The sequence below is a fragment of the Ischnura elegans genome, chromosome 6, assembly GCF_921293095.1.
Source record: "Ischnura elegans chromosome 6, ioIscEleg1.1, whole genome shotgun sequence".
Lineage (NCBI taxonomy): Eukaryota > Metazoa > Arthropoda > Insecta > Odonata > Coenagrionidae > Ischnura > Ischnura elegans.
Window position 1 is genome coordinate 118,913,884 of NC_060251.1, and position 25,667 is coordinate 118,939,550.

The 25,667-nt window shown below is 39.7% G+C and overlaps 2 protein-coding genes across 3 annotated transcripts; one reads left to right on the plus strand and one right to left on the minus strand.

The window, feature by feature from the left end:
* The first annotated feature begins 796 nt into the window (after nucleotides 1-796).
* On the plus strand, nucleotides 797-4,155 carry LOC124161594 (myb/SANT-like DNA-binding domain-containing protein 3). Of its 2 annotated transcripts, XM_046537976.1 has the most exons (4): nucleotides 798-1,214; nucleotides 1,830-2,112; nucleotides 2,472-2,800; nucleotides 3,995-4,155. In XM_046537976.1, exons 1-4 carry the CDS (start codon nucleotides 1,035-1,037, stop codon nucleotides 4,013-4,015), a joined length of 813 nt encoding a protein of 270 aa, XP_046393932.1. In that variant the 5' UTR covers nucleotides 798-1,034; the 3' UTR covers nucleotides 4,016-4,155. The 2 variants fall into 2 exon arrangements, with proteins under 2 accessions (XP_046393931.1, XP_046393932.1); XM_046537975.1 differs by having other exon boundaries at nucleotides 797-1,214; nucleotides 2,472-4,155.
* Nucleotides 4,156-5,159: 1,004 nt separating this feature from the next.
* Nucleotides 5,160-8,022, minus strand: LOC124161465 (putative nuclease HARBI1). The gene is made up of 6 exons (XM_046537786.1): nucleotides 7,359-8,022; nucleotides 7,219-7,275; nucleotides 6,897-7,115; nucleotides 6,512-6,720; nucleotides 6,120-6,411; nucleotides 5,160-5,755 (listed from the first exon to the last, which is right to left on the minus strand). Exons 1-6 carry the CDS (start codon nucleotides 7,617-7,619, stop codon nucleotides 5,723-5,725), a joined length of 1,071 nt encoding a protein of 356 aa, XP_046393742.1. The 5' UTR covers nucleotides 7,620-8,022; the 3' UTR covers nucleotides 5,160-5,722.
* Nucleotides 8,023-25,667: the final 17,645 nt, after the last annotated feature.

Genomic DNA, 25,667 nt, shown 5'->3' on the forward strand with positions numbered 1-25,667 from the left:
TTTTTCATGCATCTCTGGAATTCATTTGACAAATGAATTTTACTTGCATTTATAGGTATTTTACTTGCAAGAGTTTTCATAAATCACATAACCATGAAGCGGAATGCACTGCATTCGAGATGGTACACATGCGTGGAAATGGAAACGAAAATGATAATGTTTATATTTTATTGAAAAATCGCTTTTGTGTGGGCTCGCACAATGTTACGCATTCAAATCACTGTTTGGAGTTCCCAAGTCTATTATAGGATAAGATATGCCGTTGTAACGTCAATTACACATTGATTTCACTGATTAACCCCATAATCTGCTGGATGATCGACGTTACTATATTGTATAATGCATGCAACACGCGACACATTGTAGCTACTGAAGGGATCGAATCGAGTCACACGAAGAGCTTTTAAAGTAGTTTTCAATATCCAACTTGGCATGGAACACTCATTGGTTTATACATAATTTACGATGAAATACGACGCAAAATTAGGTGGCATCCTTTGCACTAAGGTGCATTAAATAAATTACGAGCTAAAATGATCTTTGCGTCACTTAAAAAATAAAATAGAGGGCATATTTCTTCAGCTGCTAGACTTTCCAATTATTGCTTCAAATATATGCATTACACTTTGAGCTTATGAAATGTATTGTAATGATTGCATGGTTGAATAGGATGTAACTTTATTAATACTTGTTACAAATATCTCGTTACATCATTGATGCACCTAAGATAAAACCAACTCTATCGTCGCCATGACAACGTAGACTCAATGCTGTCGCCAGATGACGCTTAGGGCCGTATTTTTAAACGAATCTCTTTCTCTTACTCTTCGCCGGAGTGGGGAGAGTTAGAGATGTATCTCCACCTACTATTCGCAGTCAAGAACGTTCCTACAACGAAAGCAATCTCTTCCTCTTCGAAGTAGTGAGTGTTGAGCTGCTCGCTGAAATTCTCATATCTACGTCACGCGTCCTTGACGTTTCGTGTGACGTTTGCTGCCCACAGTTCATTGCGCGAAACAGAAACAGACAGAAATATGGAGGACCGACGTATGGTTCGGCTCACAAGGGAAGAGACGAAGTTGTTGGTTGACATCATAGTTAAGCATCAGGAGGTTTTGGAGAGCAAGAAGACGGATGCATTATCAAATGCGAAGAAGGCGAAAGCCTGGTTGGATGTGCAGGAAGAATTTAATTCTAATGAATTTGTGCGGAAGGTAAGTAACTTTGGAAGTATGATGGTTATGAATGTATTGTGCGATTGTAGGAAAGGTTCTGCATAACTCGTATAACTCTGTTCAGAAGAAGGACTTTTTTGAACGCTACTTAAGTTCCTGGATCATTCATTGGCTTCGGGGTTTAGAATCGGTTGATAAAACTTTGAAGTTTGTTTTCCATTCTTTGCTGGAATCCTTAAGTGCATTTTGGTAGTAGATTGCAAAAAACCTTTGTGATTAAGTCGCTGTCAGAGATTTTACTTGAAACGTATTTCCCTTCATTAGCAATGCAAGATGAAATATGATTCACGCCATGCAATACAAATAAATGTTACTTTCCAACGCCGAGACCAAAAGCTTCACAATAATAATTCCATGTTATGGAATGCTATTGGAATTATTGTTGTGAGCTTTTGGTATCGGCGTGGTAGCGGTAATGATTACAACTACTCCACAATGGTGGCGGAGTAGTTGTAATTGTTAAAGTAAGTAATTTTTTAATAAACGTAGCATCATAAATTGTGGCTGTATTGATGGATATTGATTTTTAGTTTGTCCAGTAATTTATTTTGTGTCGTAAACCTCAATGTTAGCGATAATTTCTCGCCATTATAGCGCACCGCCAAGCAATTGAGGAAGAGTTGGGATAACCTGAAGATGAGAAAGAGGAAAGAGCTGGCTGATGAAAGGCAGGAGAGGATGAGGACTGGTGGCGGACCTATGCCGTCCACCAGCAGGGAAGATTTGCCACCAGAGATGGAAATTGCCATGTCGTCCATCTCCTACTCACCGCCGAATGCTGGAGACTGCGATGCATTGCCGGTCCCCAGCGTTTCCACGGTGGGTAGGGTTGGGACCTCGGAGTGTTTGCTTCCTCCCAACGTTTCTGAGATATCAGGCAAGTTGATTGAAAATAAGGATTATGTACCTATCATTAATGAAGGGAATTCCATAGTGTCACACTGAGATTAACAACAATCAAAAAAGTATCACATATAACATCTGCCAGCCAAAAATTAGTAGTGGTGTACAGTATCATGATTTTCCATGAAAGAATAACACTTCTTTAAAGAGAAATTTAACTGTATCGTACTAGCCTTTGTGTATTATGTTCTTATTTTCCTGCGACTTATGGAAGTTGTTATTGGATATCAAATATAATCAAGTTTAAGTTGAGTTTCTTGATACCATTTCCAGGAATGTTAAGTATCTCATGTTTTTCATTAATCAATGGTGTATTTTATGATGTTTCCTCAGATTGTGACGAAAGACCGGTAGAGGAAGCATACACTCCGAGGATTCAAGGTGCAGGGACCTCTTCCAGTTCGAAAAGGGCACGATTTACCAGGGAAGCGGCCATTGAGAAGGAGATGGAAGCTAGGCTGGAGCACATGGCATCTTATAATGAAAAGGAGGATGCCATCCAGCGGATCCGGAAGAGAGAAGCAGAGATTGCATGCGCAATCAAGGAACAGGAGCTAGCCAACGCCAAGGCTGCTGGAAAGACCATCCAGATGGAGGAGGAATTTAAGAGGCGTATCTTAAGTATACAGCTTCAAACGGAGGAGGCGAAGCGGAAGCGTGTGGTACTTGTTATGATATATTACTATGCTGAAGATGAAACAAGTTTAGTAACAGCCAAATACATGAGTAGAATCTTAAATGTGAACGTGAGGCAATAATCATTCCTATTGTGAGTTCATAATGCATCAGTGTTCATTCCAAAATTTTTAATACACCTCTTGATGAATAACATTTCTGCAAATAGCTAACTTACAATAAGCATAGCATTCCTTTTAATTTCTAGGACATTCCATTGTTCTTTATCTTGTTGTTTGATGATGTGCTTGGAATAGTGATAAATGAAACATCTACAGCATGAAATAATATCTCTACCAGTGGCAGACTGCTTTTGGAGGGAATACCTCCAGTTCTTCATGAACACATTTCTGTTTCCACTCATTCCATTTGCCCGTTATTGAAGTTTTTTATTATCCCCCATTAAAAGATTACATTCATTAAGGTATGAAGTACTTCCTTTAATTTGGTTTTATTTAAAATTTCACTGAAGTGTGTATTGACAGGAATTGACAATGAAGCTTAAGGTACTTTCTCATTGGTTCTTGAATAATGCATGTCATGGTCACACATCTTTTTTATTTTTTGATTTCTCTATTTTCTCTTAATAGCTTTTAATTATAGGACTGGCATGTCTTTATTTTTCAATAACTTTAAAATACTGGAAAATAAAAAAGTTATTTCTTACTGGATTCATTACTTGGTTACTCATTATCCCTAATATGTGCGTTCTTTCACCTAGGTAAAGGTGTTGCCAGCGTCTTTCTTGTTAAAATTCTCCATTATCTTGTTATCTGTAAAGTTATTTGCTTATGATTCTAATTCAATGGCTATTCAGGAAAGTACATTCATTAAAATCAGCCAATTTTAGGGATAATGAAAACAAAATATATGTATGTTAAGTTTGATGCATGTTTCAGTTTTCTGCAGAATTGGCATATTAGTTGTGGGAACTCAAACTTTCAAATGCATAGCCAACTTTTCATTGTATGAAGTCTTGCAGTTATGAAACCCAGCATGATAACATTTAATCCATGCAATGCTCCCTTAAATGAATGATTGTAAATAAAAGCATGTGAATGACCATTGTATTTGCATATTGATATGAAGTTGTAATGCATGATTTGAGGGGCCAAATTACATCTGTATTGTTGTGTGGAGTTTGTATGCATCATATGCTTATATGCCAACTTCTTTGTAAGCTTTCAGATACACCTCTATGAATTCCTCCTCTATCTTGGCGTTGGTGTGCTTCCTGTTCCTGCTTCTCTCTCCCGGACTGCTGGATGCGTCTGTGTCATTTAAGATGCCATTACTCCCGCCTGCTTCCATGCCTTCTCATGGACCATTTCCCCTGGTGATGGTGCCCTTTTTGTAACTGGAAAGAGATCCTCTGCACCTGCATGACTATTTTCCATCCTGCTTGACTCCTGCCTTTCATTAGCCATATCCCAACTCTTCCTCATGTAATTCTGCACATCCAACCAGAAATTTTGCCTTCTTTGCATTTGATTTTGCATCGTCTTCTTGCTCTCAGAAATATGTTTTGTCTGTCAACCAACAACTTCGTCCTTCCTTTGTAATTATTGTGTATTTATTTATTTTTAAATTTTAAATAAAGTTTAATTCAATTGAACATGGATAATGTTATTTAGCTGCATTTCCCATTCCTTTAATTACTCTTTCTTTCAATCTGTTCAGGTAATTCGGTGACGTAGGTAAAAGCAATACGTAATGTAATAATTATATTTAATTTTATGCATTCCTTTCTCACCATGAGTGGTCACCATTAAAGGTGTAGTTTTGTGGTTTAATACAAAGCAGTTTTTGGATCACTTTAACATGTTGCTGAAGGTAACACAAACTATTCATTGGAAAAACTTTCGTTTAGCAAATTGAGTGAGTAATATTTATGTTGACATGTCAGTCATTAATGCATCATGGTTAACCATAGTGACTCTAGCATATAGTTGCTTTCATGTGAACGATCTCTCTTAATACCTCCCATGAATGAAAATAATTTAATGCTAATGAAATACTATGCTTACTCGTTCATATTCATCGTTCATGATTATTTTTCCATGACATTGTATTTCCTCACAAATATGAAATGGACAAATTGAAAGGGCATAACATGGTCCGATGGTCCATGGATGTGCCTGCTAGATAAATTTTAGTATGTATAATACATAAAACATTAAATTAATTTCCACGCAGATAGAGGCCTGAAATTAGGGTTATAGCCATGAGAAGTAATTATAGCTCTTTTCATATGCTTCATTTTGCTATCCATATTCATGCATTGCAAGGAACATGCAAAACTTGTGGGAGCCTAGAGCAAAAAGGGAAATGAAGGAACTACATACATGGTTTTAAATCAGAATAACATAATTTATTTATTAAGATCCATTGCAATTGAACAATTCACTATGAAAGTACGTGATGGCAGACACGTGCATTTATGTTGGAAGAATACACAAAAGGGATTGGCAGAATCCCATTAATTCAGAAGTAGAATTCCTCAGCAACCGCGGTTTGCCTCATCCGGATATTTTCAAACCATAATTTGCCTCGAGATGAAGTTGCCAATTTCAGCATAAGATACTGCGCAATGCAAGCAGTCCTGGAGTTGTGGATTGCACTGCAACCATGCTCCCTACTCGGCGAATTGTACAGAGATGTTTTACCCAATAATAGAAATAATGGATATGTTTACAAATGACAAGTTGAAGCTCATGATGCAAAATTTTCCAAAAAAGATGGCATGCATAGACCAATGAGACAAATGATATCCTTGGAGTCAGTAAGTATCCTCTATACCTTAGGTCTGCTTCCTGGGACAAGGTGCCATGCCACATGAAGTTATTTACTTCACACAAGATTTTTGGGGTCGTGAAGTTCTTCTCATTGTGTTTATGCAGAATCAAATCCTATGCCACGTTCTGAGGTTCAAGAACATTGACCTATTTAAAAGAAAAATGACATTGTATGATTTCGTTAGAACATGCATAGGTACCTTACAATTTCAGGGCTACATATAATGAGTAATCTAAGTCAATAGTACATTGTTGTTAGATCTGAAGATTAACATGGTGAATTCTCAATGGAGTACACTGAATATAATCTTAAATCAAATCGAATCATATTTTATCAGTGAGCTTTCAAAATAAATGAAATTATGGAAGTTAAAATTGAAATCTTTCCAGCCATTGTCATACATATCTCAATTTCTGCATATCATTTCCTTCTTTGATATCACATAAAGTAAGCCAAATGGAGTTGAAATGGTAATTTTCATATCATATTAATTTTCCCAAAAATAATTACCTCTTCACCAAAATGCCTCTCTATGAATGCCGCCCGGATGGCATTTGGGCGACCGTGAACAGGTTGGAGTCTTTGTACAGGGACTTCCAACCTGGGCATAGCTGGCATACGATCAGGCATAGGATCATGATTCTGCATAGCCACATTGCGAAGAACTGCACAAGCCAAAATGACCTTCTGTGCAGTAAATAACTTCACGCGGAGCTTCATACTGATGCATGGAAATCTACGTTTCCACACCCAAAATGTACGCTCCACTGTGCACCTTGTCCTAATGTGGGAGATGTTGTACCTGAAAGGTTAGTTTTCATAAATCACCATACTTAAGGCATTGAGGTGCTATAACTTTTGTCAAAATTACAACGTGAATCACAAATTCTCTCTTTATTTACCTCCTCTCAGAAGCAGACACTGGTCTTAAAACTGGTGTGAAAAGATATGGCAATAGAGGATACCCACTATCTCCTAGCAGGATGCCCTTCACCTCATTGGTCTCAAATTTCAGCTTAAGGCGACTATTGTGGAAAATTCTAGCATCATGAGCTGAACCTTGCCATCTGCAAACTATATCCATTATTTCCATACTTGGACCGGCAACGACCTAAATTAAAATGAAATTATAAGATTCCACTTTAGCACTTGTTGACATAAAAACAATGAAATTGCATTCTAAATAGTAGTGCAGAAGAAACTTGAATAAATAGTAGTGTAACATCGAGAAATCTAACAACTTGGTGCAACATGATGACGATAAATTGGTAAATAAAATATACATACCTGCACATTTAGGGAAAACCACCCCTTCCGGTTTCTGTACAACTCGCCAAACTCCCCCCCCGGACTCACAATCGGAACATGGGTGCAGTCGATACAACCCACCACTCCAGGAAATTGACCTTTTTCGTAAAAAGATCTCTTGCATCGAGCAGTATCTTCATCTGAACTTGTAAACTTCATGTGCCGAGGTAATACTGCCACCAGGTCATTACTGATGCTCTGTAATGATTACCAAATATTTGTCATGAAACGCCTTATAACTCTCCCCCCACAAATGGAAATTTTACGCTCATACAAGTACCAAACTAAGGAGAAAGCATACCTTAATAATTTTGCACACCGTCCCCTGAGTAACCCCGGCCAGATCGCCGCAAACTAACTACAAAAGGGATTTGAATATGTATTACATGATCAACGCGACAAAAAAACATTTATAAATATTACGTAAAAGATACCACATACCTGGAATGACCCGGTGGCGTAAAACCTCAAGGCAATTAGCAGCTTCAAAATATCCGGAATCGGCAAACCACGGTTGCTTAAACGCTCACTCCTCACATAAGGTAATAAAACGTCTGAGACCGTTCTCTTCGAGAAGCGATACCTCTGGAGGAATTCCGCTTCTGAATAAAACTCAATGGGATTCTGCCTATCCCTTAGGTGCATTCTTCCAACATAAATATACGGCTCTTCCATCACGTACCTTGCAAATGCTGCGTCCATGTTGATGCAATGTTTGTTTACTTCATTGCTATTACGGACTTCACTTTTTCGTTCTTTTTATACGTTTCCTTATAACAGGCATATATGATGAAATAAATAAACATCAACCGGTTAAAGAAGCGACATTTTAACTACATTATGATCGCATATTGCCACATGTGTCTAAAAAAAATGCCAAAATCCGGAGGTGATCAACGCATTCCGCCATGTTAGGCCTTGAAACCGTTCCTACAATTTAGTAGCATGGTCTGAGCCATGCTCAAAATAGTAGGGAGACAATCGGTATGCTTGTAGATAGAGCTGGTCCTACAAACGAAGAGGTTCGTTTAAAAAACGCTTAGAGGTTGACTTCCCCCTAGTAACGCGTCATACGGGAAGAGTCGTTCCTCTAGGAACGTCTTAAAATACGGCCCTTACTCTCACTATTTATAGAAATAGTGTATAATTTTTAGTCCTGAGTTTTTAGCGAAGCTCTTTTCTTTTGTTGGCCTATGTGCAGAAAAAGGGTGTTTATTTGAGCATTGAGGGGCGGCTCCATTTCTGCGTTCTCATCCAGAGTGAATTACCGCCAGGGCCGGCTGTCGTCGCGGATCGCTAACACTTTGTACTCATCGTCGCCACATTCTGCTGCGAGGAGCCTCCGTGAATACTGGCCACTGCCCGACCGGCCCCAATGTCCACACCATCTAATGCGATCATCGGGCTAGCATTCCACCACCATTCGTGGATGACGCCTGCAGGTCAAAGGCCGAATCGGCCTATATTCGGACTACAATAATTAAGTTGATCCACTAATGGCTTGATTGAATATGTCCGAAAATGGAAAATATAAAAGGAAGTAGATGCTGAAAAAAATATCTGCGAAACCGATTTTTCTATGAAATTATGTGATTAAGAGCGACATAGCCTAGCCTTGTGCTTGTTGATTATACCTGCCCCTTCCCTATTTAATGATTACCAAATCAATCGAAAAACCTTTTTTCGGTGTATTTATTTTTTTAAATGTATTGTATTATGTATTTATAAAAAATTGGCTTTTGATTCCCCGTATTCGGAATAAATATCTTCGACCTGAAGACGCCAATTGCAATTTCAGTAAAACTGTTGTCATCTCGTGTCATGTCGAACAAGTAACCGCAAAGGAAAGGTAGCTGGATGAGGTCTCCAATGTCGCAATATCAGAATTGAACCAACTGTATGCTATAATAGTATACACAGTAAATCTTACATATGTCTTGTTACAACAAAATACCATCAAAATTAATCAAAATGAAATACAGCCTTTGGCAAGTTCTAACATTTTTTGTTAAAAAGTAAACATGTAATTTTGTTAACGTTTAAAGGGATAATAGATGGGTCTGACCCTGTTCCCTCCATCCGAGAGTCGCCCAGCGGAACGCAGCATGACATTTTATCATGGCTACTGCAAAAAGACTTCTTTTTCGGATAAATTTAAGCGTATTTCTATCGCTTTTGCTAGTGCTCTTTTCCCATATTGAGTTGAAGGCCTCGTCAGAGGTGGTCAGGGAGGAAGAATCAAAGGTGTCAGACCATTAGACTCTGATATGCTGATCGCTCCGCCATCCCTAAATTTTCTAATGAAGGGCATCACATTGACACGATAATCAACTGAATTGTTGGAGGGGGGAAAACTCGAAAACGCGTCCGGTGAGGGAGGTCGATTCAAATTCGAAATAACAGAGACGAGGGCCTAATGCTCAGCTGAACATGGAGAGACCCTGGATTTCAAAATGTAGACCCCTTCATAACCATCAGAACGCCGAAACCACAGCAATTGAATAATTCTGAGTGAGTCTCTAGCGGCACAGGGGAAACGTTTGCAGACTAGAATTTATGTACCGACGTCGAATTGCCCCCAAAAAAGTTCATTTGTGATCATTGGTCCGCGAAGGCTTTGATCGATAATTACTAAATAAAAATTTTTTTTTACATAAATCTTTGATGATAATTATTATTCCTACTGCCATCTTGGCATACATGGAATGGACTTTGAAATAATTCTCAAGCTGTTTATCGGTAATAAATTTGTGTTTTAATCATCGTTTAGTAAATCTTGCTCAGCTACGAAAACCTGAAAACTCTATTACCATCATTTTAAACGAGAAGTATACTCTTTACTGAAACACTACGGGCAATTCTTCTTTGATTATGTTAATCTACAGACGGAATCAGGTTTCCTTCTTATCAACATAGTTCAGTGGCCGTATTCTTTCTCTTCTCGTTTATGCGGCATTGGTTCACTCTTGGGAGGGAAACAGTGTCGCCTGCCTTCCAGCTGGAGCTCTCACGTCCTGAACCTGATCTTACACCAAGTCAGTCACCACCTCTAACTCTAGGTCCAGGACCTGACGTCGCCATCTGAAAGGCAGGTGACGCTCTTGTCCCCCAACTCCAAAAATGAATCATCCCGGCGGAACCCCATCAGAGGAATACGGTCATTAAATAACCGTGGAAGCCTCCAAACCAGCATAGTTATGTTTTAAATTTAAAGTATGTATTCTCATCCTTGAAATGCATTTGTATTCTCACTTGAGAAGGATGATCACAGCGTGTTTTTATGCGGGAAAAGTGATTTGTTCTTCAGACCTAAGACTTTCATCCTAAATGCATTGGTCGTAAGTGATAGTTAGCCACAGTTTAGCCAACAGTCACATTTGAGAATTTATGCATTTAATTTTTTTTCTTTATTTTTCACCAACATTGCACGTCATTCGTTGGATGTCTCCTGAAGGACCCTTGATTCAGGGATAGAGTTTGAACTTTGAGGGAAGAGAAGAAAAAGGAGATAAGGTTCGCTATGGAGCTATAGTGAGAGATTAACGGAGGAATCGAGGCAGGAATGCCTTCGTGAACACTGACCGCCGCCTTTGCCCGACACCCACATCATAATATCCACACTTTCCGGAGAGCATTGAAGGCTCGCCGCTCACGAAGGCCATATCGATGCAATTGCGACTCCCATCCGCACGCACTTGGTCCATTCCGACCTCAATCTCACCGCCACTCACTCTGTCGCTCCTTCCGCCATTCCATGTCTTGCCTTCCCCCTCCACCCCCTCGCTCCGTCGTCAACTCAATGCTTCTGCCAGAGGTAGCACAGGAGTGAGACGCATTTTCTGCGTAAACATTTCTATAATGTCATAAAAGTGAACCCTCCGACATGTAACTGCCTCAGGGATCACTTGAAGCTTCACATTGCAATTTTTTAAGATGTAAGATGAAGCAATTAAATTATATTTTACAATAAAACCCTGCCAGATACGATCCTACTGGTTTAACCCTAGCACACATGTAAGCGAATCACCTAGATAAAACCCTCGACATAATTCCCTCATCAAAGTTATTAAAGGGCAATCAAAAGGACTTGGGAAAAGATAGGATTTGCTTTGACCTCGATAAGCAACGCAGATCGTATCCTTAAATCACTCTTTATTACGACTATTTGTTAAGGAAACATTTTATTGCTAATTTCCAAGAAAAATTCCAAGAAATTTTTCAGCTACCAATATGGTTCTCAGGCACAAAAATAGATAGTAAATGGCAAAAATAGAAACTTCAATTATTCCGCCATCTTATGATGAAAAATGCCAGTCCTCTGCCTTAATCATCGTACGTATATAGTACCTACTGCTATACTTAGATTGCTACAAGTAGTGTAACCCTCCATTTCTCTCTATCCCTTCCACGCTCGTTCTTCTATCTCTTTGAGGCCCTTCTTCCCCGTGTCCTTCTTCATGTCCCTTGTTCGTGATTTTCATGTGTCCGTGTTCTTCCCTTGGTCTACAGCTGCAGACTGCCCCGTCACGTTTTCATTGCATTTTGTCTCCCACTGCTGTGTCTCGTTACATAGCCAATCCACCGTGTCCTTCTTCTTTGGAATATACACTGATCATTAGTATCCTTTCCTTTCCTATTCTTCTATATAGCATAAATCATCATTTCTCTCCCTACCCGTGCATTTCATTTTCATCGTCCTCCTCCAGCACCACATCTCCAAGGCCTCTATTCTCTTCTGACCACTTTTTCCGATGGTCCAAGGTTTTGAATTTAAAGTACTTCAAAATGTGAAAACTGGAACCCCTTCACTGAAACCAATGTTTGATTTATGGGCCACCTTGTGGGGGGCCCTGGGGTCCGGTAACAACAACTTAGATAGCAAATAAACCTTCTCCTTGAAAAAATTATTGAATGTTCCTCTGACATGTTGATCGGTGAAACGATGTCGGAGTCTATTCGTCTCATATAAGCCAATGTCATCTTCTTAAATGCAGTCAATGTTAAAACAGAATAAAAGAAAAACGTTAATTTCAATAGGAAGATTATTAGAGAAGGGATATTCGCTTGCAACTGAAGAGATTCAGGTTCAAATCCGGAGTGGAGCCTTAACACAACTCCTGGAAAATATTCTCGAAACGCGAGGTGGCAGCAGCTTCATTAGCATTCACCTCATAAACAATTGAATGCAGCTGGACGCCTTGCATCGAAATGCACCATGGGAGCAGTTGAAGTTGGGCTGCATCTTGTCCGGGCCCCCCAAACATGGTAGACTCCCATGGATATAGATTACACGTGTAAGTGCGCGAAAATAGATTGAAAGGATAGTGGAGGTGGGAATGGACGCAATTACTTCAACAATCCAGTCAAAGTAATGATAATGATAATTGTTTACAATGTAGAACAGAGCTTGTACATTTCTTTCAACGTCATATGGGCTGAGAATTTAAGTTCAAATGAGAGCGATTCCCCATGCGTTATTTAAATAAAGCGCAATTCTAGATGTCCTTATCAACAGGGATTTCTTTCTGGGAGGGGCACAAGCAAGGCCGTATCCAGGATTTTGTTCAGGGGGGGGGGCATAAGGATACCTCGTCATACAAAACGAACAAAATGATAATGGGACCGTATTAAAAATCTAGCATATTTTTAAGGGTCTGGGCGGATCCAGGGGGGGGGGCACGTGCCCCCGTGCCCCACCCCCCCCTGGATCCGCCTATGTTTATCAAGATGGGCAGATGCGAAATTTATTGGCTTCACTTGTAGATGGGATGTCGGCATTCAATTGTTTAGAGTTCAGCGGCCATGCAGCAGTTGTCTCCAGGTCGAGGAGAAGACAACTCGAATTGAATATGTGAGCTGCTGAGCGGATTGAAGTGTTGTCGCAAATGGACAACCAACGCATGACGAAAATAGCAACTGAATTCTATAAACGTCTCGGAAGCCTCCTCACGTTTCTATGCTTTAATTGATGTTGAAAGTGGAGGGGCAAATATCTTTTAAGGGGAAGGAGTGTCGATATTAGCTGGAGTAGCCTTTCGTAATACTTCAATGAATTTAATATGAAACGTAATACTAAATTAATTAAGCAATGTCTTTTAGTTATCGCTGATCAAACATGAGAATACAGAACGTAAGGACTGAGGACTTTGGGTTTTTTACATGCAGGAGCTCCCATAGATTATGAAATCTCTTTTCACAAGTCCACACGATGTCTGGGGCTCTCTCGGGAAATTAAAAGACACGAGACGTGCATGCGAAGCGAATAAGCAGTTCATATAAAGGTTGCGAAATAAAATATGACGAGGAGAGCCAGGTTGGGGATTAGAGTTTTCAATATTCTTCGGAGGGGACAACCTATTAGAGAGGGCGGGCGGCCAACCCTTCCCCACCCCTGCAATACGCCTTTGGGTCGAGGAAGAAAAGACTCTCATTCCCCCCGCTCGCTCTTGGCATGCCTTTTACGACTTGTATTCTCTCACGACTGCATTGATCATAAAGATGTCTCGGCCACTTCATTAGCACTATGCATTTGTTTCTATTTTAGAGGTAGGTTACGAATGAAAAAAAAAACAATCTTCTTCACTGACTTCTAGGCTTGCTATATTGGGAAGGACATTGGACTATTTTTTGACTTAACTCCAAATAGAACAAATATGCATAAAATAGGATGTTTCATCATCCGATATCTGTGGATTCCGACGCTATTTAGTGATTCCCATTCAAGTTGCCATTGAGAGTATTTTTTCAAGGAGAATGATCGTCGAATTTGTTTATATTTGCCCTCAGGGTCCATCAGTGGCCTCTCCTCTCCTCGTTGGCGTAAACGAAGCATTGGTTTCAGTCCAGATGTTTCATTTTAGCTCTTTACAAGTATCAATCCTAATGAGGATAGTGGGATGGGAATTTTAAATGTCACACAGTAGATAATACATATTAGTAAAGGGATTGCTCGGACACCATAGCGACGCTGCGGACGTTTTTGAAAATCGATTAAAGTGCGCACTAAGCTGCAATTCATATCTATACGACTATTCACCTGGTGTATAGCCCGAAAATAATTCCTAAATATTATTCACCGGGAAAAATATAAACAGTTTATTACTTAATATCAAGCTTATCTCACGCAGAGCCCTCTATACTGCACTCTCAGCACTACTCCGTCACATAGGCAGTATCCTACATAGGTCGTTAATATGTATAGGGACCATGGAACGGTGGGATAGGCGGTGTCCGCCAACCAAACGCCTCCAAGAGTCCAATGGAGACATGGCCAGACATTCTGTTGTTTTTTTTTAGGTTTATTGAACTCACGTAAGTCTTCGGGAATTCAAGAAGAGTTGAGATATTTTTCGCAGCCTGTAAAAAATAAAACCAAATAAATGTGAAGCATTACAACTGTGGGAAAGTCGGAAAAGAAGTGAAAACCTTGAGAGTCATTTCTGGAGTTATTGCAACAGTTTGGCGCGGACGAATTTTCCATTTCTCTTAATTTTAAATTGGAAGACTGGTAATATGACAAATTCCACACTCTCGACTGCTATACTTCAACCCAGTCCGCCGATGGTGATGTTCCAAACGACGGTGGTCTGCGACGCATTTATTACGAGGCGATGTAGAGGACGGGACAGACCTCATCTCATGCGATGACTCTGGGTGCAGCGCGTTATTGAGCAAGTGGACTCGAGATGAGACTCATGCGAGGAGAGGTGCAATTTCTGTCTCGTGGGCGGCGTCGTGCGGGCGTAAGGAGATACTGGGGGGGGGGGAATTCCGAGGGTGGAGTTTAGGGGGGGTAAAGGTCCTTTTCTGGATGCAGGCCGCGTGCGGGCGATAAAAAGGCCCAAACGAGGATTTCGGTTTTTTGGGTCGCGTGGGGGTTGTAGGGGGGGAGGGGGGGGGGAACAAGGAGAGAGAAGCAGATAGAGAGAGGGCGTGGGTGTTGAATAATGCGGTGGGCTGCTTCGCTCGGAATGCGTGTTATTTCTGGTTCCGTGTGTGAGTGTGGGATAAGGAGGGCTGGCGTTTTCGGGAGTTAAGCAAACGCGGGAGCAAAAAGGAAAAGCACACGCCGTCTGCCTTTTGATCGGTCCTCATTCCAGCGTGCGCAGGAGGAAAATGCTGGAGCGGGAGGATTCTGGAATCACCCTCTTCAAGGATCCAATCCTACTCCCCCACCCACCCGCTGGAGCTGGAGCCGCCTCATCGCGCCACCTTTGAGCGTAGGAGTATCCAAATCGAAGAAAATTGAAAAAGTATTGACGTTTTCATAAATATGTCACCTTCAGCTCCTCGTATCCCCATGATTTATCACTTTAAATCTGCATAAAACACTTCCAACGTTTATTTAACGCGAAAGGTGAGAATTTTTAAGAGGTTTTAAAAAGTGACAACCTCCAAAACCACAACCAATGCGTGTTTGCTTCACTTCGTATAATTCAAATCGAAAGTATTTTGTATTTTCAATGATTTTTTTACAGTAAATATCCTTTATAAATTAGTTTTTTTACCAGCATTGCTTACTCGACAGCAACATAAGTGTTTACCTTTTAGTAGGCCATCATCACGATTGTCATAGTCTGAAATACCCTCATTAAAATTTATATGACATCGTTAAAAATGCAACATAATAAAAATGTTTCCTGAGATTTGGCTACCGAAGAACCGCGCTGGTTTGCTTAGGCTTTTATTCCTTCAAGTCTTTTCTAAGAACCAATTTAAATGTATCACCGATGAGACCATAAATAAGCAAATTATTATAAAATGTATCTAAGTGAATGACCGTCCACACTGGTGAACTTATGTGTAAGTAATTCCGGGTATTTACGCAATTGGGATAATTATGTCTCTCCATATTGAGCCAAACTACGATGGAAGGAGGCCAACACTTACCAGAGGTAAATATTACCATTGAGATTCATCTCACGCTACGAAAAGGCTATTTTTCATCAGGGAGTAGTGGATGATTTTGTCTTCTTCTCAGCACAGCATAGGTGGCTGTGGCACAGCTGCCCCAAGATTGATCGTCGGCTGCCCATCCAAGCTTCTCTATATCTAATAGCACGTAATGACAGAGCACTGCGGAATTTTCACGTAGTATATTTGTGGATGCCTTCGATTTATATTTGTCTACAAGACGTCTTCTTTTCATGGTGTCTCATACACATATTTTTGAGGCTTGAATTATTATTAAGAGTAGTCTGCCAGTTCAGATAATGTTTCTTGGATGGCTGACTTTCCTCCTATCTGCAACTCCCCGTCCTCAATTCACAATAAGGCCTCTCCCCTTTCATTCTGCCGATCTCAATCCTATTCTCTTCCCTCTCTTGTTCTTCCCTCCAGCACGTTTTCAACATCCCCTTCCCGCTCAGTACTCGTTCCACCTAATTTCGGCAAACACTCCTTAATTGCTAGCTCTGCCACTCTATTTTACCCTTTCCATACTTTTCTCTGTCTCTCTGAATTCTTCTCTTGTTTTTTACCCTCGTACTCCGATCTAATTTAGCCGCATAAAATACATCAAGTCACTTAAAACCTAATTAACAGTGTACGGCGATACCTTGCGGAAATGTTTGATCTCCATGAGAATAAACTATGGATGGTAAACTTTCACACAATTTTATTCAAATGCTGACCCGGTTTCGACACATTATTACCTTGATAATGACACTACGTGTCGAAACCGGGTCGATATATAAACAAAATTGTGTGAAAGTTTACCAGCCATAGTTTATTCGCTTAAAACCTTTGGCAAACCTTTCTGCGTTAATTTTAAAACCTCATGGCAACCATAGAACTTTTCCTAATCCTGCTTATCCTTTGCCGTTCCTACTTTTGATATTCACAGTCTAGTACCGCTCTAGTCAATTGCACTTCCAAGGTACCTAAATTATCTAATCAGTTACAACTTTTTCCTTCGATTCATATTTTTGCATATATATGATCTTACCCTGTTCCCATTACTTCATATTTTCCAATAAATATACTATTGCGCGATGAATTGTCAGGTTTCAAATACTGTGGCCGTCTCAGCTATATCCTATCCCCATCGTCTGTGCTTTTGTCTCCTGTTGAATTCTCGTATTTCCCTGGAGATTGACACATATGACACATACGAGTAAGTATTAAAACTGGTATAAATAAAAAGGTGTGTTGGATACATAAAGTTTTCATTTATTTATCAAACGACAAAGTAGTTTGTTCACAGCTACTTTAGAAGTTGTGCAGATATTGATGTAATCAGGTAACTAAAATCGCTTTGATGATAAAAAATATTTCCCTAAATCATCATGTAGTTACATATAACGCTCGCATTATAAACGATTGTTTTGCAAAATTGTGGAAGCGAGGATTTGTTATTGGCATGTGCATTACTACGCAAGTACCACGGGAAGAAATATCTGTTAACATTAACTCACTGGAATTGATATATCTCAATCGTTCTGAAGTTCGGGTTGCAGCAATACCCAAGAAGAAACGGAAGGTTCCGCGTGTGCGTGATAAGAGTATGTATACTTTGCATGAGTTCGCGTTCGCGCGTATATAATGAGATCGTGTTATACTTGAAATTCTGGAGGCATGCGGATAAGAGTCAAAGGCTGACCTGCAAATGAGTGCACGTTACATTAGGAATTTTATGGTAAATAGTGGGTATGCCAACGGGTGTTTAGCCTTTACCTGTGCCAATGGGTGTTTCATTGTTTAAGCAAATCCTTATTCTCCGAGGAGGAAAATAACTTCTCTTCGTCACATTGAAAATATGGAACCGCTCTGATGGTGCAAAGCAGAGGTTGGAGTCAGGCTGTGAATTAAGGTTGAAGGAGAAATAAAATTACCCTTCAACGAACGGTAGACCTGTAGATGGAGTCGAACTCGTGTGGCCAAGCCACGCTTTATACTTTCCATGCCTTAAAAAAAACTTTAACATTTATCGTTCGGTAGTATCCGTTTCCTGAGGATAGGTTGATACGGCGTCATTAGCGTCTCGTTAAGCTACTGTACAAGAAGTGTATGTGTGTATCAACTCACCCTTACGTTTCTGGAAACCAAGAGTGTATTCCTCAGCGAAGGTTTGCTTGTTTTAGGTTATCGTGCAAAAACCATGCGATGCTAGTGTTTGACCAACACAAAACCAGGGAATCATTAGTTCACTTTAAGCACCGTTGGAGAAGCGAATTCTGGGGAACGAACTAGTGTTGTGATCCGGAAATTAATACCCGTACGGGCCATTTCCGTCTTGTCAAAACAGACACGGTGGTCTTGTGTTAGGCTATGCTCGTCGATGACTGATTTCTCAGGGTATTTAATGCACCGTCCATGTTCTTTCACTCTAGTTCGGATATTTCGCACAGTCTCCGCAATGAAAGTTTCCCCGAATTCACTCGGAATTCGAAATACTCCCGGAATCACTCATAAAGGCGAGTTTATCCGACCCGCCCATTAACTTCCTGATGGTGATGTTGGAGTAAGCCAATGAAGCGTCTGTTAGCAGCATTAGGCCTCACCCAGAGGGAAACCAGTGAAGATTTTTCTGAAATCACATGGTTCAACACTCCACCTAAAACGATGTTAATTATCTTTTATAAATATATCGTATGTTCCCCGTTCCGAATCCTCCTTCTCGCACCTTCACGAACTGAGGTCCTTTGGTTAGACGGCCCGCATTCTTTATTTCTCTGCAGGGAGACATTTCACTTCCACGGTTCCATACACGGCTCACCAAGTGTCGAAAGAAATGCTATACCATTCCAGAACGCCATGTGGCTATGATTCCAGAGCGAAAAAATGTAATGAGTTCCTGAAGAAGGATCTAAAATGCAAAATGTACTGACATTAAATAGATATGTTACTAATAGTGACGGATAATGTAAATCTTTTTTCAGGGGCTTATGCTAACTTCTACTGGTTATTGTAACGTAAAATTGAAATTCATACCTTCCATAACAATTTGAAGATAAAATTGAATTACAGCTGTTACTAATCGAAAATATCACGAAATGAAAACAGGAAATATAAATTTTATGATATAAAATAATATGAGATAATCGCATGACATAAATACTATATTAGGAATTTAAATTTGCGGAAATTCAAATCTCCCTAACATGAACCACATTACATTATGCATGGGATAACAAGTTTATTGCTATTCGTTTATAGACATTCGAGAGACCTTAGTTTGAATTCCAAAGTAATATCTTACGTATATAATATGTTATCTATTTTAGACGCTGTTATACTTATAACTTGCTTGGATCTTTAAAAAAAAGAGAGAAATGAACAAGTTAGAAATGTGCTTTTGAAGTGTGGACTTACAAGAGAATCGTTAGAATATTAGTTGGGCGTCTAGGACCAAAAAAGGAGAAGTCCTGAGAATAATGGAAAAGGGCGCAGAAATGAATGAAACAAAGAAAGTAAGAAAATTACAGTACCGAGGTCATTATGACATGATAAAGTTATAGAATATTGCAAGTCACAAATTCTCAAGTAACGGTTAGAGAAATAAAGGAACGCGCCCTGGCTGGAATGAAGGCAGATGATAGCCACGACGAAAGACAAGCTTCTAAGAGGAGGCCGCATATGAGGAAAAAGTAGACAAAATTACCAAATTCACTTAAAACCACCCTAAATCATTCCTCGCTCAATATTCACTTTATTTATTTCCTTTGAGTCTCTTTTTGTTGGCTTTAATTTAATGCACATAAACGCGTCTGCGAATGACAAGCTTTGTAATAATAAAACATATCTTTGTGCGAGTCCATTAAATTTCACAACCAAGTCATTACGTTGAGTCTCCAACCAAGTCATTAAATCAATTTTAATTATTTACTTTATATCTTAATCTCTAATTTATTATTGTTAACCCCATAATTATTTAAACTATTCCGTATTTTTTCAAATAACTTTGTTTCATCACTTACAGAAGAGGTTCAATATTCGATGGAGCATTTCCATTTTTTCCCCAAACGATTTGCTTATTAGCAAATATACATTCGGTGTGTTATACAGAATTTGTAATTTTTCACGAGAATGACTAGCTTATAAGTAAATAAATGTTATTTAATAGAAGCAATTTTATATCATGGAATCGCATAAAAGTGCGGACATTCGCGAAGCGAAAGAGAGTTCTCTCCCTGTGGTTATTTTGGGAGCTAACTCCGAAGCTTATCCTGTTATTGTGTCAGTCTCACGTTTCGTGGATAGTAATCGCGTTGGTTAGCCACTGTCGTGAGGCACTGTGACGCACTGTTGGGTCGTGCCGTGCACCCTTCGCCCATGAAGGTTACGGAAGGCCGCCCCCGCATTCCCGGTGATGGTTGCGACATCCCGCAGGCAAGGCCCTCTCCCGCTTGGGAGGCACTGCCAGTCGCCCTTGGATGTGAGGAGGGCATTCTTGCCTTTTTCCGAATTCCGGAGGGATGGCGTTGTGAGCCGCTGTGATCCCGGGTCCCGTTTCGGAGGGTGATTCGCGGTTGAAGGCTCAGGGTTATAGGCCAAGCTCAACGATATCTGGATTTGCTCCGCTGACCTTTGGCCGCCAATGCGATCGCGTTGAAGACGTATTTCCAAGGTCTACTTGATGGGATCGTCTTGCATGTAGCCGGGGGAACCTTTCAGACCTCCCTCTCCTTCGTCCAAATACGCTACGAGTAAAACACTCATATCTACATACTACCCCAATGCAAGTCGCCACCCCAATAGATGTGAGGCGGGGGATGACTTTTTTTTGCGACACCAACCGTTAACAAATAAATGAAATGTAGGAAAGAAACCCCATCGAGCATTTATTAAAATTCTTCATCATTCGGGGAAAAAGTGAAAGCATGTATTTTGTCCTTTAAGCAAAATATCTCTGTCATTATTTTCACTTTTTTGGGTACTTATTACTCCTTTTACCATCGTCTCAAAATTCTCGAAGTGTGTAAAGCAAATATTTGTCAACATATATCCGTTTTCCAAAAATTATAAATAATCATCTCATAAAATTTTCAGATAATTTTTTAAAAGTTTTCTATGCATATGAACACTAGAATTACTAGGTTTTACTTTTTATATTTCCGCTTACCGTCGCCTTATAGCTACATCCAGTCATTCTGAGCATATAAGGCTCTTGAAGAAAACCCACACTTTGCTATCGAATTGTCACAAACATGTTGTTAAATCTTGCAATAACTTAATCCACTTATTAGTTTACTTTTGAAGCCGGTTGAGAAAAAGCTCACTCGTGGAAAGAGACGGATGCGTAACGGGGATTCAATATGGACGCTAAATGGTCTTTAAATTACATACAAGTATCATAAAAGTAAACATAAATTGGCTTTGCATAGTTAATCTTAAATTTCCTTCAGCCAAAATCATCCTTTTGCTGAATACATGTCCTTTCTATCAAGGTCACTCGCATAAAATTGAACGACAGTAGATACTGACCTCGTTACCACCCAGCGCGGCGTAGCGACGGGTCATTTTGAAGAAACAAGTGGCAATGTCAACGAAATATTTCGCTGTAGTGCTACAGACGGCCGTGCCTTAATATATTCACAATCGCAAGCAGAGAGTTTTCTGCGCGGAAATGGGTTAAAGCGAGTGAATCGTCTCCGAAAAACACCAATCGAAGAGGAGGCGTGGCTCCTCTTAAGATGACGCATTCTCTTGAGATGACCCTTCGCCACTTATTACATATGCTTAACACTTAGCTTATCATGCGTAAGTTTTCAGGGAATATAAATTGGTCCCCTTTCAACATTTGAACTTACCTTAAATTAGAAAATTTCACTTCAGTATTTTCTTGCATTCAAAATCTTTATTTTCGTGGTACTGGTAAATTTATGCAGAAGTCGACTTCGTACAACCCGATAACTTTAAAATAAATGCATAAATATTATACGAGTAATACGTAACGATAAAATAAATATTTTTATGATCTATCAGGAGCTTCAAAAGCCAAGGCTAATCTATTAAAGTAAGTAATTTCTAAAAATATCAACGGAAACTGCAGTACACTTGTTGTTTCCGCAGCACTCTAATAAATTCGCACTTCTGCTTAGCTCTTATGGTCTCTTCGTAACTGCCAGATCAGTGGCCAGCGCTCAGACTTGTAATTGGACGTGTGCATGCCAGCCTGTTTTGGGTGAAAACTCAATTTGGCGAGTGTCTTGAAGGCCATTTGCAAAATTAGAATACGGCTGAAGTAATTATAATGGAACATTAGTCAGCAAGACGGCTTTTCGCATTTTCGTCAGTTTGGCGTCTTCGGATACTATCAAATTTTTGTCATGACCAGCTATAAGGTATTCGTTAAATTTCAACGTATGAGAAGGAAAGGATATTGCCCTACAATGATTTAATCAAGAAGCGTTTTACTGCTTTCAGTACGTTAAGTTGAAATCAATTTTGCTTTTTTTATGTTTTGAATGCATTTTTACGTCCGTCTGCTAGTGCTCCTTCCTATTTTTAAAATGGGAAAAATGGATATTTTAGTCTAAAAACACAATTATCAGACATAAACGATGGGCAATGAAAATTTGACGGAATGGATAAACTACCATTTATTTTCTCTCTCATTGATATAAACTTCCACCTAATATTATAAGTGGACGTAATTTAGAAAACAAAAGTAAAAAGGGTTCGCACGGATTTCAGCACCATTTTTATGGGAAGCATTGATATCAATGGAGTAAAAACAGCTCAAGGTATTGTTTCTTGTGAAAATTCATTATAAGAGCGACTATAAGTGACAAAATGAAAAATTTCGTGGCTGTATCTTGAGAAGTTTGATTCGTGCGTTAATTAGTGAGTGAATCAGTTAGGACAAGTTACTTTTTTTTCGATTGATAAATACTTACGTGATGATTATTAAATACTGATTATTAAAGCTTTCTTTCGGTAGCAAGCAATTGCTTTTCTCGTCATCATGCTAAATAGATTTATCATCTGATTCTCTAGCGGCACAAGTAGAGGACAATAATACTATTATCCATTGGTTAGTTCAATTATGAATACTTTCTGTAATTTTCTATTCGTTTATTGCTGAACGCCTAGAAATATTTTCATGATGTGCGTGCATTCCAAGTGGAGGAAGAGTATTTAGACCAAGCCAGAGTCGAATTTATCTTGAATTCTACCATTGCTAAACTTTTTATTTTATGATTTTTATGTATAATAACGCATGACTCATTATTTTTATTTCACGATAAAAATCTGGCAATGCCAACAAAATTGAAAAATATTTCATTCCTGCTGGAATAACTTTTCTGGGAGCCACTGTGAATTTTTCACGATCTGCCTCTTGATACGACCCATTCAGAATGCAACTTTTAATCATCTTTGTTTTAAATTATTGTTGTATAAACTTGAAGGTCCGCCGTACTATTGAACGCAACCCTTACTTCAAGCAGCTTCATCTCATCGCATAGATCACATTTTTGGTATGGACGGTAAATGCTCGAAAAAACTATCTATGATCTTTCATTTACTCTAGCCTTCATTTTGCTCTATGCAGTAATGTGGTTTTACATAGCAATTTAAATCATATTCAATTACGTACATATACGTACATATATTTGACTTTTCATAATATATATTGCGCTTTATATCAAAACTTCAGACTGAAATTTTTCCTTTACGTGGTTCTACTTTATGTTGCCATCTTTGAATTAATTGAAATTTTGGTTTCTAAAACTTAGCAATGTTCTAAACCAAATTTAAAATTAAAATAATACCAAACAAAAATAATATAAATACCCCCATTTTCGTTGCAATAAAAGTCAGGTAACATAAAACTAAAATAAGAAGGATATTTTCTATTTACGATTAAATATTTTATTGTAGCACCAAAATATGAAAATCCATAATCAGTACAGACAAACTGAAGACACGACGGATGAAGGTCGTTCGGATTATTCAGGCGTAACCACTACAATGTGTTCGGACTATCGAGGTTCGCCTGTGCTTGGGAGGTTTGGCTACTCACCCATTCAAAGGTCCTTCATTATTCACATAAACATTCTTAAAACATAAACATTTTGATGGTCAAGTTGTTCAGAAAAGTAATAATAATATTTGAGGCATTATCGTTCAATACGGGGCAATACCGTACACCTTGCGCCATGTAAAGTATTGCCCCATGCAAGGTTTGCGGAATTGCCCCTAAACGACATGACGCAGCATTTTTAACCTAATGTAAGAATTATTTGGAGTAGAGTCGTAAGAGTAGTTGTGTTTGGTATAAGAAGATAGCGCAAGATATGGGATATTCAAAACCACCAGTCTGAATATGGTCACTAATAATATTTTTCCCTTACCTCAGTTCGATGGAGTCTTTAAAACTGTAAGAAAAGTTTATAAAACAGAAAAACTTTCTTCACATAAACGTGCGTAAAGGCAGAAGGTCCCAGATTGTCTTAATCGGTTTCGCTTTCCTTCCGCTATGCAGCAGCACTTCCCAGCGCTCACTACTCACTCCAGTGGATCTAAAATTATGGTGCACGGTAATGCCCCGCCGTACGGTATCGCCCCGGTCTCTCCAAATTGGTGCCATTTGACTGCCTAAACTCTATACATTCATCTTGTGAGAGGAAATAATACTCAAACCAAACTTAAAACACCAGTAATTTAGGCTAACGCGTTTTAATTTAACAGGAAAATCGTTGTTTTTCAATATTTTATGCCGATGTTCAATTTACAAGCGTTTCCCGATCGAGCCCAAGTTTTTGTACGTCATACTGGACAGGTTTTGTGCACAAATTTCCATGCTTCAACTTATTTGGGGCTGCATTGGAAACGAGATCACAAAGAGCCCGTATGCATTGTGGAAGAATTTGTACTTTTTAAATCAGCCTAATTTTTCGGCTTAATTTCCCCCAAAAGAAATAATGTCTCCTCCTTGAGTTCGTTACTGCGCCGAGAGAGAGAGAAAGAGTGTGTGTGTTCGAAAGGGATGAAGGGTGGGGGTGAATCCGATGGAGGGGGGGGGGGGACTGTGGAAGGTCTGCTCCGTGGCGCGCACTGGTGGTGCCATCTGTGGGCGACAATCGGATGAGGTGAGCGACATACAATGTGTGTGCGCCTATCCAGCCCCTAAACTTACTTCACTGCTTACGTGCAACAAGCTGCGCGGTGCGATCGTCTCCTGTCTCCTCCTCTGGCATCGTGATTCGTTCTCGTCCGTTTGGCGTGGTTTGAGTGAGCCGTTGGCCTTTCATCTCGGGGAGTGGCCGGACACCGTCAAACAGACGATCGCCGCGCCATAATCGTAAAACGGAGGTGTTTGGGGTGGTGAGCGAAGAGCACCAACCATGTGGTGCACAGCAGAGTCCTCTAGATGGCACCCTCAACACTAGAGGCACTCCGCAGCATACGCTTCCAAATTGAGAAAGGCACCATTGTTAGGCTGAACGCCCCCCCAGAGTTTAATCATGGTTTAATGAGGAAATGGGTAGATTTCGTGTTTTTTTAGGTTTCATGAATTTTGTGGTTGTACGAGGTACTTGGCTAGAGGGTGGACTTTGGAGGCTACATTCCCACCCCTCATATTTTTTTTTCTTTCTGTGGCGACCGCCCGCAATATATCCACTTATTTGACAACTAGCCCTGGAGCATTCATTCTTCGACTTTCTCTTTTGGCAATTACATTTTTTCGGCTGATATCAGGATTTCAGATCCAAAATTAAACCAAAATGGGATGATAATAAGTACTGCCGCCAGGGGATGAACATTTCTCTCAAAATGACGCGGCTTCTGGAAACTAACGCATAA

What these genes read in the sequence shown, in the direction of transcription:
- LOC124161594 (XM_046537975.1), top strand. Translation starts at nt 1,035, where the DNA reads ATGGAGGACCGACGTATGGTTCGGCTCACAAGGGAAGAGACGAAGTTG. An exon ending in CTAATGAATTTGTGCGGAAG is followed by an intron (nt 1,215 to 1,829) that starts GTAAGTAACTTT and finishes TCGCCATTATAG; the next exon opens with CGCACCGCCAAGCAATTGAG. An exon ending in CAACGTTTCTGAGATATCAG is followed by an intron (nt 2,113 to 2,471) that starts GCAAGTTGATTG and finishes ATGTTTCCTCAG; the next exon opens with ATTGTGACGAAAGACCGGTA.
- LOC124161465 (XM_046537786.1), bottom strand. Translation starts at nt 7,619, where the DNA reads ATGGACGCAGCATTTGCAAGGTACGTGATGGAAGAGCCGTATATTTAT. An exon ending in GGTTTTCCCTAAATGTGCAG is followed by an intron (nt 6,721 to 6,896) that starts GTATGTATATTT and finishes ATTTTAATTTAG; the next exon opens with GTCGTTGCCGGTCCAAGTAT. An exon ending in GTGTCTGCTTCTGAGAGGAG is followed by an intron (nt 6,412 to 6,511) that starts GTAAATAAAGAG and finishes CTAACCTTTCAG; the next exon opens with GTACAACATCTCCCACATTA.